A 12038-nucleotide genomic window follows, 5' to 3' on the forward strand; every position below is an offset into this window, starting at 1 on the left:
AGCCGCGCCGGGCCGGCCTCGGCCCCGTCCCCGCGCCCGCCCCCCCGGGTCCGCGCCCGCCCCGCCCCCCTGCCCCCCCTCGTCCCCCCCCGTCCCGCCCCGCCCCCGCCTGCGCCCCGGGTCCCGGCCCCCCCCCCCCCCCCGCCTCCCCGCCCCGGCGCGGCGGCTTAAATAGGAGCGGGAGGCGCGCGCCGCCCGCTGGTCCCGAGCGGCTCCGGGGCGAGGAGCGGGGGGCGAGGGTCGGACCCCGCGGCGGCTCCGGGCGAGGCGAGGGTCGGACCCCGCGGCGGCTCCGGGCGAGGCGAGGGTCGGACCCCGCGGCGGCTCCGGGCGAGGCGAGGGTCGGACCCCGCGGCGGCTCCGGGCGAGGCGAGGGTCGGACCCCGCGGCGGCTCCGGGCGAGGCGAGGGTCGGACCCCGCGGCGGCCGAGGCCGCGAGCATGGAGCGCGTCGCCGAGCCCAAGCCGCGCACGCTGGCCGAGCTGGTGCGCGCGCTGCACCGGCTCTTCGCGGGCGACGAGGTGGACGTGGAGGAGGTGCGGGCCGTGCTGGAGGCCTACGAGGGCGACCCCGCCGAGTGGGCGCCCTACGCCGCCTTCGACCAGTACAGGTGCGGCCGCGGGGGCGCGGGGCGGAGGAGCGGGGCCGGGCGGGCCGGGGGCGCGGGGCGGAGGAGCGGGGCCGGGCGGGCCGGGGGCGCGGGGCGGAGGAGCGGGGCCGGGCGCGGGGCCGTGCCGATCAGGGGCGCGGGACCGAGCGGGGGCGCGGGGCCGGGCGGGCCGGGGCGCGGGGCGGAGGAGCGGGGCCGGCGGGCCGGGGCGCGGGGCCGTGCCGATCGCGGGTCTCCGGGCCCCCGTGTCCCCGGCGCCGCGCTCCGCCCCGCCGTCCCCCCTCCCCGTCCGTCCACCCGCAGCCGCCGGCCACTCGGAGCCCGGGGCCCCATCAGCGGCGCCCTGCCCCCGGGAGACGAGCAGCCCCAAAGCAGAGATGCGGGGCGACGCCCGCTCCCTCTGGGCACCTGGAGGGGCCCGGGCCGGGGGCCACAGCGCACCCGAGACCCCGCACCCGAGAGGATCCCACGCACCCGGGACCCCGCGCACCTGAGATTCCCCCGCACCCAAGATCCCCCCGAACCCGAGAGGATCCCACGCACCCGGGACCCCGCGCACCTGAGATCCCCGCGCACCCGGGACCCCCGGAACCCGAGAGGATCCCACGCACCTGAGATCCCCGCGCACCGGGATCCCCCCCCCGCACCTGAGATTCCCGCGCACCCGAGATCCCCCCGCACCCGGGACCCCGCGCACCCGAGATCCCCCCGCACCCGGGACCCTGCGCACCCGAAATCCCCCCGCACCCGGGACCCTGCGCACCCGAAATCCCCCCGCACCCGGGACCCCGCGCACCTGAGATCCCCCCGCACCCAATATCCCCCCGAACCCGAGATCCCCGCGCACCCGAGATCCCCCCGAACCCGAGATCCCCGCGCACCCGAGATCCCCCCGAACCCGAGATCCCCGCGCACCCGAGATCCCCGCGCACCCGAAATCCCCCCCGCACCCGAAATCCCCCCGCACCCGGGACCCCGCGCACCCGCGATCCCCGCACACCTGCGACCCCGCGCACCCGGGTCCCATGCCCTCGGGGACCTTGTGCGCAATCCCACACTTCTGGAAGGTTCTCTCAGGTGACTGAGGAGAGGGCAGAGGAGGGAGCGGCCGGACCCCGTGGCTGTCAGTGAAGCCGCCCCCATTCGCTCCCGTGTGTTTGAGAGTTTGTTAGGTGTGTTCATGTGTGCGTGTGTGCGTGTGTGCGTGCCTGGTGTGCGTGTGTGCGTGCCTGGTGTGCGTGTGTGCGTGCCTGGTGTGCGTGCGTGCGTGGTGTGTGCGTGCCTGGTGTGCGTGTGTGCGTGCCTGGTGTGCATGCGTGCGTGCGTGGTGTGTGCGTGCCTGGTGTGCGTGTGTGTGTGCGTGTGTGCCTGGTGTGTGTACGTGCCTGGCGTGCGTGTGTGTGTGCGTGGTGTGTGTGTGCCTGGTGTGTGCGTGCCTGGTGTGCGTGCGTGCCTGGTGTGTTCGTGCTTGGTGTGCATGCGTGTGTGCGTGCCTAGTGTGTGTGCGTGCCTGGTGTGTGTGTGTGCATGCTTGGTTGTGTGTGTGTACATGCTGGGTTGTGTGTGCATGCATGCTTGGTTGCGTGTGTGCGTGCCTGGTATGTGTGTGTGTGTCTGTGTGTACATGCTGGGTTGTGTGTGCATGCATGCTTGGTTGTGTGTGTGCGCGTGCATGCTGGGTTGTGTGTGTGTGTACATGCTGGGTTGTGTGTGCATGCATGCTGGGTTGCGTGTGTGCGTGCCTGGTGTGTGTGTGTGTGTGTGTGTGTGTGTGTGTGTACATACCGGCCCTGGGGGGTGGTGAACACAGGGCCTGGGTGATGTCCTTTAGCTTTTTCCGCTCATGACTGGTGCTGGGCCGTTTGAGCCACAGCTCCAGTTCAGCTTTTTTGCTGCCTAATCAGAGCTAAGCGTCCAGTGCAGGTCCTGCCTGGCTGGCTTCTGACCCCCGCTCGGGTCTCAGTCCGAGTCGCTGGGATGCCACCCCAGCCTCCCTCCTCATCATTTCACAAGGAGACCAGCGGGCGGCCAGGCTTAGCGCTGTAGATGTTCTGTTGGTCATTTATCTGACTCCACAGTATTGACCCAGTGAAATGAACCAGGGTGGGCTGATCTTTAGAATTAGCATTTCTAGGGACCTTGAATTCGCCTTCATTAACAGACCCAGTCTCTTCTCCAAGGCAGCACGCTCACCTTAAAGTCAGCCTGGTCCTGGAGGATGGGGGGAGGAGGGTTGGTAAAAGCAGAAGAACCATAGTAGAACAGGTGTCAAGCAGTTTGTTCCCTCAGAGAGCAGACAGATCAATCCTCAGTCCCCAAGAGAGAACTGGGCTCCTGGTGGAGAAACTCGGTTTACTGGGACTCGCCAGACTGTGCGTCCGGCCCTTGGCGAGGTCATAAAGTGCTACCAAGAAAGGAAGACGAAATGGCTCAAAAGTACTTACTAAGCAAGTGCCTCAAGGATCACGCTCAGCAGGCCCTTGGCCCTGAGCCCCAGGGGAAGGAGGGACAGGAGGGAAGGGACAGGTTGGACACAGTACACAGGTGGCCAGAGTGGACAGCATTACACAAAGGTCCTGTGGCACGGGGAGTCTTAAAATGATGTTAGCGTAATCACACTTCAATGGGGGTGGAGGGAAGGGGGAGCCCCACTTCTCCCAAGTTCGGATCGTGCTGCTTTGCTTGAGAGTTTTTGCTTTGTTTTGTTGGCCAGCGATTGGGTTCCTGCAGTAGCAGAAGGTTTTGTATTCTGATCTGAGTTGGCCTTTGTTCCCGCACTCAGGCTAACATCCAGCTTGTTTGTGGGGTGCTTTTCATTACCAGAGGCTCTGAATGTGCTGTGTGTGTGTGTGTGTGTGTGTGTGTGTGTGTGTGTGTGTGTGTGTGTGTGTGTGTGTGTGTGTAAGCTGTAGTGGCTTAAAAAAAATGAACTCTAAAGCAGCTATTTTAATGAAATCTGGTTTCTCAAGTCCTCCTTTAGCTCTGGGAAGGAGAAAGGGGAAAAAAACAAAACAAAACAATAGCCACATTCTTCTAGAGAGCAGTAATAGACTTAAAAAGAAATCTTCTGTGAGAAAGTTACTTATTTTTTTTTTATCAGCCTGAGATTGATGAACATGAAGACACAGAGGGTTTGTTTTGATTTCTGTTACCTTTCCAAGGCATCAATTAAAACTGAGCAGTGAGATTCTATAAAGGTAGGGAATTGAACAGAGGAAGATCTTGTCATCTGTCATAGATGAGCAAACAAAACAAAAACAGCCACAAAATACAGAAGGTCAAAAAATCAACCGTGTGAAATGGTTTTCATTAGGACTGGATTTCTGCTCACACAAAACACATCCAAATTCACTCGGAGGTAGAAATATTAACATGTATACATAAGGGGTATTTTGTGACACATTCATTTTTTTTAACCAGTTCTGTTTTCAGTGGTCAAATTCAACCTACTGAATATGTTGTGGGTTTTTTTGTTTGTGTGTTTGTTTGTTTATCTAGGTATACCCGAAATCTTGTGGACCAAGGAAATGGGAAATTTAATCTGATGATTCTGTGTTGGGGTGAAGGGCACGGAAGGTAAAAATCAGTTCACTCAAGATATTTCTTTTCTCTTGGCTTTTTGGGGTTTTGTCATTGTTGTTTTGTTGTGGTTGTTGCATTTTGTTTTGTTTTGGTATCAAACCCAGCCCCATTTGGGAACTTCGTAGACCCAGCCTAGGGAAATGCAGTCTGGTGCTAGCCATTAACTTTGCAAAGACAAACACATCATGGCTTAGAATTCTTTAGTCACTCTGTCCCTGTAATTCCCAACACTGGGGCTTTCAGGCCTGTACTGTGTCTGCTAAAAACAACAACAACTACCACCAAAAACCGAGCCGGAAATCAAGAGGCAGGACACCACCTTCTTTTAACCTGTTGATCTGAGGTTAAACTTTGTGTTTTCATTGTGCTTAAACCTGACCTCTGAGGTATGAAGTGTGTAAACAGTTGTGGGACCAAAGAACAACCCAGCAGGATTGGGAACTAGAAAAACATTACACAAATTCAAAAAATTTGTTTCTGCTTGGAATCATTCAGCTTCTTTACCTGGAAGGCCCACTCAACCCCACACCGACTCTCTGAAGATCAGTTTTTGGTCTTTACTTTGTATGTTTGTTGTCATGTCATTACCAAATGAATATTGTTATCTTTTTAATCAGTTATTTCTCTGTGTGTGTGTGTGTGTGTGTGTGTGTGTGTGTGTGTGTGTGTGTGTGTGTGTGTTTGTCAGGGGGAGAGAGGAAGGGAGGGAGAGAGAGAGTTGTAGGGCTTGAACTCAGGGCCTGGGCACTCTACCACTTTGAGCCACAGCGCCACTTCCAGCTTTCTGGTGGTTTGTTGGAGATAAGAGTCTTACGGACTTTCCTGCCCAGGCTGGCTTCTTACCTCCATCTTTAGATCTCAGTCTCTTGAGTAACTAGAATAACAGGTGTGAGCCACAGGTACCCAGCTTTTGGGTTTTGAGTCTTGAGGACTTTTCTGCCTGGGCTGGATTTGAGTCTTGATCCTCAGATCTCAGCCTCCTGAGTAGCTAGAATGACAGGCGTGAGCCACTGGAATCTGGAGCCACTTTTGACCGGAGGAAAGAAAGGAGAATTTACAAAGCTTTAGAAAGCTCAATCAGGGGAACATATTTATTTGTCCTTGTGTGTGTGTGTGTGTGTGTGTGTCTGTGTGTGTGTGTGTGTGTGTGTGCCAGCCAGTCCCAATTTAGGGCCTGGGTACTGTCCCTGAGCTTTTTGGCTCAAGGCTGCCAATATACCACTTGAGCCACAGTTGCACTTCCAGCTTTTTGTTTGTTTGTTTGGTTGGTTCTTAAATAAAGATGAGAGTCTCAGGGACTTGCTTGCCTGGGCTGGCTTCAAATCCTGATCCTCAGAACTCAGCCTCCTGAGTAGCTAGGACTGTAGGTGTGAGCCACGGGGCCTGGCTTTTGGGTTTTGTGTTTTCTTGAGGCGGTCTCCCTCTGTAGCACAGGCTGACCTGGAACTCTTCAGTCCTCTTGCCTCTACCTCCTGGATTCTAGGAATCTACCACCTAGCCCATTCACCTTGCACTGAAACTGTGTCCTTCGTCTACTTGGTGGGAGTGATGTGTTTTTCTTCTATTGCTGTTGCCGGGCAGTGTTGAATTGTAAACCTGATGCTATCAGAGATGGATCTGGGCAAGGCGGGGGAGGGGTTGCTGGGGGGGGAGGGGAGGGAGGGGAAGGATCTTGACAGCGGGTGGGTGTCAGGTGCGGAGATGATCCCTGAGCGCCCCCCCCCCCCCCGCGGTCTATACAGCAGTATCCATGACCACACGGACTCCCACTGCTTCCTGAAGATGCTGCAGGGAAGCCTGAAGGAGACGTTATTTGCCTGGCCTGACAAGAAGTCCAACGAGATGACCAAGAAGTCCGAGAGAACTCTGAAGGAGAACCAGTGTGCCTACATCAATGGTAAATGGCCGGTCCTGTGGGGCGGGTGGGGAAGGCACTGTTAACTGAGCCGCTACTTACTGACCCGCGTCCACTGTAAACAGCCCGAGAGGACTTGGGATGGAGAAGTCTTGGGAGATGACCCAAACAGGGGGGTTTGCTTTGTAAGGCTTTCTAGCCGGCTGGGGGTCATTTATCGAAAATATATGCACCCAGACGGTCATCTCATTAGAAAATGGTTTCACCAGCCAGGCAGCGGTGGCTCACGCCTGTCATCCTAGCTACGCAGGAGGCTGAGATCTGAGGATCCTGGTTCAAAGTCAGCCCAGGCAGGAAAGTCCATGCGATTCTTATCTCCAGTTTACTACCAAAAAGCCAGAAATAGAGCTGCGGCTCAAGTGGTAGAGCGCTCGCCTTGAGCTGAAGAGCTCAGGGACAGCCCCAGGCCCAGAGTTCAAGCCACAAGATCAGTACGAATAAAAAAGTCATCTGCCTGCCAAAACTCAGAACTAGTCAGAAGGGAGTATGAATGTACATCAGAGTCATCTTCCAGCAGAAAGATGGTGGAAACGTGATAAAATAGAAGGGAATGTTCTGGAAATAAATGACTAGCTAGCGCCGGATTTTCTGAGATGCAGACGGCATACCTAAAACTCTCCTCAAGGGAAATTTTGCAGAATATATGGTTGGATGGCGAATTGTAGATTTTGTTCCAAGAATTTGTTCCTTCTTCTAAATGCATCTCAGGACAGCCAAATGCTCCCCAGGAAAGGCAGCGAATTCAGTTCTATAGTTCTAAAAGGCGTAGAATGTTCCAGAAAGGCTCATGGTAACACAGGAAGATAAAATAATCTGTATTCTCATTTGCAGGTGAGGCTGCTCACAAGTAAGGAAAATGAGTAAAACTTGTCCAGGTTCTTAAGTGTGTGATCCAGGACTTGAACTCAAGCAGCCCGACTCTGTGCACGCTAGCCGACTGGAATAAAATGAAATACTGCTGAGCTTTTTTCTGGCAAAGCCTGAGAAATATGTTCCTTCCTATATCTTAAAGTCTGGTGCTGGCCAGAGTGCTTGGCCTGAGGTCACTCGGTCCGTTGTGTAGGAATGTGAGTCACTTACAGAGGTCAGATTGGATAGAAGGTTTTTATTCTCCTCCTCTGTCATGTAGCAGGAAATGTCATCAATCTTCCTCAACTATTTGAGAGCTGCTTTATATAGAAGACATGGCAAGTTTCCAAGGACAAGCTGTCGTCCGTACCATACACATAGTAAAGCCAAAGGTTGTCAGAGTAATGAGTTTCAGCTGGAGTTGGTTCTTCTTGAGAAAGCTTTGCTCCTCCTCCTCCTCCTCCTTCTCTTCCTCCTCCTCCTTTTCTTCTTTTTCTTCTTGTACTGAGGCTTGAACTCATAGCCTGGATTGCTAACACTGGGAGGCTGAGGCAGGAGAATCTGGAGTTTGAGACCAACCAGAGCTCTATAGCTCAGGAAGGAAGGGAGAGAGGGAGGAAGGAAGGAAGAAGGAAAGGGAAGGAAAGGTTTCCAGTTTTCTGGTGGCTCATTGGAAAGCAGAGTCTCACAGACTTTCCTTCCTGGGCTGGCTTTGAACCACGATCCTCAGATCTCAGCCTCCTGAGTAGCGGGAATGACAGGCGTGAGCCACCGGCGCCCGGCTTGTAGGTTTTTATTTCTAAATGCTTTTGATCTCCTGGCCCGTCTGACTGCATCTGTCTCTGGGAATGCTGCCAGCTGGCATGGCAGGGGTTTCTAAAGTCCTCTGAAATGACTGTTTTGGCTCAAATGCCTTGGCTATTGGGGCTGGGAAGGGGGCTCAGTGGTAGAGCGCTCGCCTCGCACGCATGAAGCCCTGGGTTCGATTCCTCAGCACCACATTCACAGACAAAGCCGGATGTGGTGCTGTGGCTCAAGCGGTAGAGTGCTCGCCTGGAGCAAAAGAAGCTCAGTAACAGCGCCCTGGCCCTGAGTTCAAGCCCCAGTCTGTCTGGTGAGACACAGCCCTTCCATGGTGAATTTTCAGTGACAGTCTCTTCAGGGCTTGTATTTGTCTTGAGCTGATAAAACCCCCTAGGGAAGACTGGAGCTAAGTGTGGGGAGAGCGCGGATCTTTTCATTCGGTGTGTCGTAGTGTTCGCCTGTTGCGCTCTCTCCAGAACTGGATCTCAGTCTTTACTGGGAGAAAAAAGAGGAGCTTGATGAGAGGCATTTAAGGCTTTTTTTCCCCTAGTTTGTCAACCACGTGGTGTAGTTTTGTTTTGTTTTTTTAATGGTTGTTTTGGTGTCCGTTTTCTGTGCCGGGACTGGGGCTTGAACTCAGGACCTGGGGGCTGCTCCTGAGCTTTTTCACTCAGACTGGGCGCTCCACCACTCGAGCCACATCTCCCCTCCCGGCTTTTTGCTGGTTAGCCGGAGATAGGACTCTTAGGACTTTCTTGAACCTGGATCCTCACATCTCAGCCTCAGGAGTAGCGAGGATGACAGGCGTGAGCCACCGGCGCCTGGCTAGCATTTCAGTTCTAGCATTCAGTGTGGGACAGACACGGCTCCTGGCCTCCGGGGCTCTCTGGTCCCCTTCACCTCTGCCCGCCCTGGCTTTCCGCAGACTCGATCGGCCTCCACCGCGTGGAGAACGTCAGCCACACCGAGCCCGCCGTGAGCCTCCACCTGTACAGCCCGCCCTTCGACACCTGCCACGCCTTTGACCAAAGAACGGGACACAAAAACAAAGTCACCATGACCTTCCACAGCAAATTTGGAGTCAGGACTCCCTTCGTGAGTACTGGCTTTCTCTCCTGGGTATAAACAGCTTGGTGGGGTGGCCGTGTTACCCTACAGTGTTTGCATATCGTGTGTGTGTGTGTGTGTGTGTGTGTGTGTGTGTGTGTGTGTGTGTGCTGACACTGGGGCTTGAACTCAGGGCCGGGGCGCTGTCTCAGCCTTTCTGCTCAAGGCCATCGCTTTGCCACTTAAACCACAGCTCTGTTTCTGACTTTTTGCTGGTTCACTGGAGATCCAGAGCCTCACAGACTTTCTTCTCTGGGCTGGCTCTGAACCACCATCTTTAGACCTCAACCTCCTGAGTCGCAAGGGTGACAGGTGTGAGCCCCCTGGCTGGACCGTTATTTGGATATCTGGAGCATTAAATATTCTTGAAGAATGAAATGAGCCCTTGCTTAGGAGAAGGGCTTGGTGTGTCTTGTTTCTGCAGCTATGGTGGGTCTATGTAAAAAGCTAAATCACCCGCGTAGCGTTGCTTATTGAGGAATTTCAAGATGGCGCATATTCATGGAGATAGCGTTTGCTCCATTTTGGGGGAAATAGCAGAGAATGCTCACCTTCCTCCAAGGGATTCCTGCCGCTGGGACATTGCCTGGTGCATCTGTGTCCTTTGCAGGACTTCGCACAGTGCTCAGATGCTGGAAGGCAGAGTTTTCTCAACCCACTGCCTGCCCTGGCTTTGTTTTTATGCCCTTCCATCTTCCAACCCCCCCTGAGAGAGAGTCCTATCTTGTCCCATTTCTCCAACATGGATAGAAATACAAGACTGCTGAGAACAAGCTGAAATACCTTGAGTGGAAGATTCTCACCCGGTTTTCTTTCTTGCCTTTCTTCCAGCCAACTTCGGGTTCCCTGGAGAACAACTAAAAGGGATCGGATGCTGCGAGCTTTCCCGTGCAGGCTTGCTGAACATCTGCTGGAGGGGGAAGACCTCCAGCCATTGGCTGTCTGTTAATCAGTTCATTTAAATAAGCCAATACTTAGATCCAGTACAAGGCAGGTGCTAATGGAAGGTACTAAGTAAGCAAATGGCGCCTGTTACACTAAGGACAAAAGTCTTGGATTTTAAAACACCCCTGCCGCCCTCCCCCCCCCCCATCCGTCTCCCACATGTGTGAGTGTGTGTGTGCGTGCGTGCGTGCACACACACACATACACACTCATAGACAGTGTCTCTCCTGGTTCTGTTGTTAAGTTCTATTGGAACTATATCGGGGATTTCAATGAACTGTAATTAGCAATAAGTAAAAACAGAAACCCACAGACATCAAATGCCTGTTTGGATACCTGGAGGACTACATGTCTTTAATATTCTTTGTATGTTCTTAATATTTGAATGTTTGATTTTTTTTTTGCATCTGTGCATTTTTTAAAAGCTTTTTTTTCCCAACCTTACTTTACAAGTCCCTCCACTATGATGAGTGGAGAAATTTAGGGTAATTTGCTACTTGGTGGCAAAGAGGACTGAGAAATGTATGCAGAACTAAACCTCCTGCAAACCAAAATATAAACCCACATCTAAGACACCTTCCACCATCACGGCCAGAGACTGTTGAATGCTGCCAAAATTGCCAAATACATGCTCTTAATAAACCTGGATTTGAGCACAATTTGAAGTTGTCTCTCTCTGATGACTACACAAAGATGCCACGTAAATCATAGTTTCTTGGATTTTGATAGATCATCGCAGGCAATGGGAAGGGTGCTTTGCTTCTTTGGGTGGTTGGTTAGAGGTGCTGGGGGTTCAAGCCAGGCCTGCTGGCATGCTAGGTGAGTGCTCTACCATTAGACCAGCCCACACACCTCTCCACATTTCTCTATATTTGCACATTTCAAAGGAAAAGCAGGTGTGTGTGTGTGTGTGTGTGTGTGTGTGTGTGTGTGTGTGTGCTATGTGTCCTAGGGCTCAAACTCAGGGCCAGAGTAGCTGTCCCTAAACTTTTGGGCCCAAGGTTAGCGCTCTGCCAACTTGAGCCACAGCTCCACTTCTCCACTTTTCTGGCGGTTCATTGGAGATCCGAGTCTCAAGGACTTTCCTGGCCAGGCTGACTGCAAACCCCCATTCTCAGATCCCAGCCTCCTGAGTAGCTGGGATGACAGGTGTGAGCCACAGACACATTCTCCAATTCTTGCTCTACTCAGTTTGTGGCAGGGGATTTTTTTTTTTTTTAAGAAGATAGTCATTTATTCTTGTTTATGCTGCTTTGAAGAAGGAGATTATCGGGCCTTTGAAGTTGGGCTCTCTCTGTGGCTTTCCCCCTCAGGAGTTCAGGTTCAGAGGAGTTCTTCTTCCTGTTCTTTTGCCTGGGGGTAACGAGAGTTGCTTTAGGACAAAGTTTCCACCAAGTCTTTCTGTTTTGGTTTTCGAAAGCCTAAACCGGATTGGGGAGGTAGGGTTTAGGAATTAGGTAGGGAGTGGAGGCAAGCTTCTAGATGCATTTGTGGGTGGTGATTCAGGGGGAAAGATGTGTTTGAGGGGTAAGGACGTCCACCCCACCCCCTAGAAGCAGGTGAGCCTCATGGCCTGGAGCATCTGCCCAAAACAGGATCCTTTAACAGACTGAAGCCAGCAGCCAGCAAGTGACTCCCGAGAGAACTTGCAGCATTAGGGTGGTCACGTTCTCAATATCTCAAATGCTGGAAAGGGGAAAGGATTCGCCTATAAAAACAGAAGTTGCTGGGTGCTGGTGGCTCCCACTTGTCATCCTAGCCATTCAGGAGGCTGAGATCTGAGGATCATGGTTTGAAGCCAGTCCAGGCAGAAAAGTCGCTGAGACTCTTAATAAACTACTCAGAAAACAACAACAACAGAAGTGGTTTCTGTGACTTGAAGTAGTAGAGTGCTAGCCAGTATTGAACAGAAGAAGCTCAGTGACCGAGCCCAGGCCCATTGTTGAAACCCCAGGACTGGCCCAAAAAGAGAGACAGACGGGGGGGGGGGGGGGGGGGGGGGGGGGGGGGGGGGGGGGGGGGGGGAGGAAGGAAGGAAGAAAGGGAAGGGAAGGAGGGAGGGAGGGAGGGAGGGAAGGGAGGGAGGGAGGGAAGGGAGGAAGGAAGGAAGGAAGGAAGGAAGGAAGGAAGGAAGGAAGGAAGGAAGGAAGGAAGGAAGGAAGGAAGGAAGGAAGGAAGGAAGGAAAGATCCCTGCCAGCCTGGTAGGATACTGGATCACAGTTGAA

The 12038-nt window shown here is 53.8% G+C and overlaps 1 protein-coding gene across 1 annotated transcript; it reads left to right on the forward strand.

The window, feature by feature from the left end:
• The first annotated feature begins 211 nt into the window (after positions 1–211).
• Cdo1 (cysteine dioxygenase type 1) lies at positions 212–10471 on the forward strand. Its single transcript, XM_042672527.1, has 5 exons — positions 212–610; positions 4109–4186; positions 5935–6089; positions 8686–8855; positions 9699–10471. Exons 1-5 carry the CDS (start codon positions 441–443, stop codon positions 9726–9728), a joined length of 603 nt encoding a protein of 200 aa, XP_042528461.1. The 5' UTR covers positions 212–440; the 3' UTR covers positions 9729–10471.
• The last annotated feature ends 1567 nt before the right edge of the window (positions 10472–12038 follow it).

The sequence above is a fragment of the Dipodomys spectabilis genome, unplaced genomic scaffold (genome assembly GCF_019054845.1).
Source record: "Dipodomys spectabilis isolate Male_0828 unplaced genomic scaffold, ASM1905484v1 ptg000714l, whole genome shotgun sequence".
NCBI lineage: Eukaryota > Metazoa > Chordata > Mammalia > Rodentia > Heteromyidae > Dipodomys > Dipodomys spectabilis.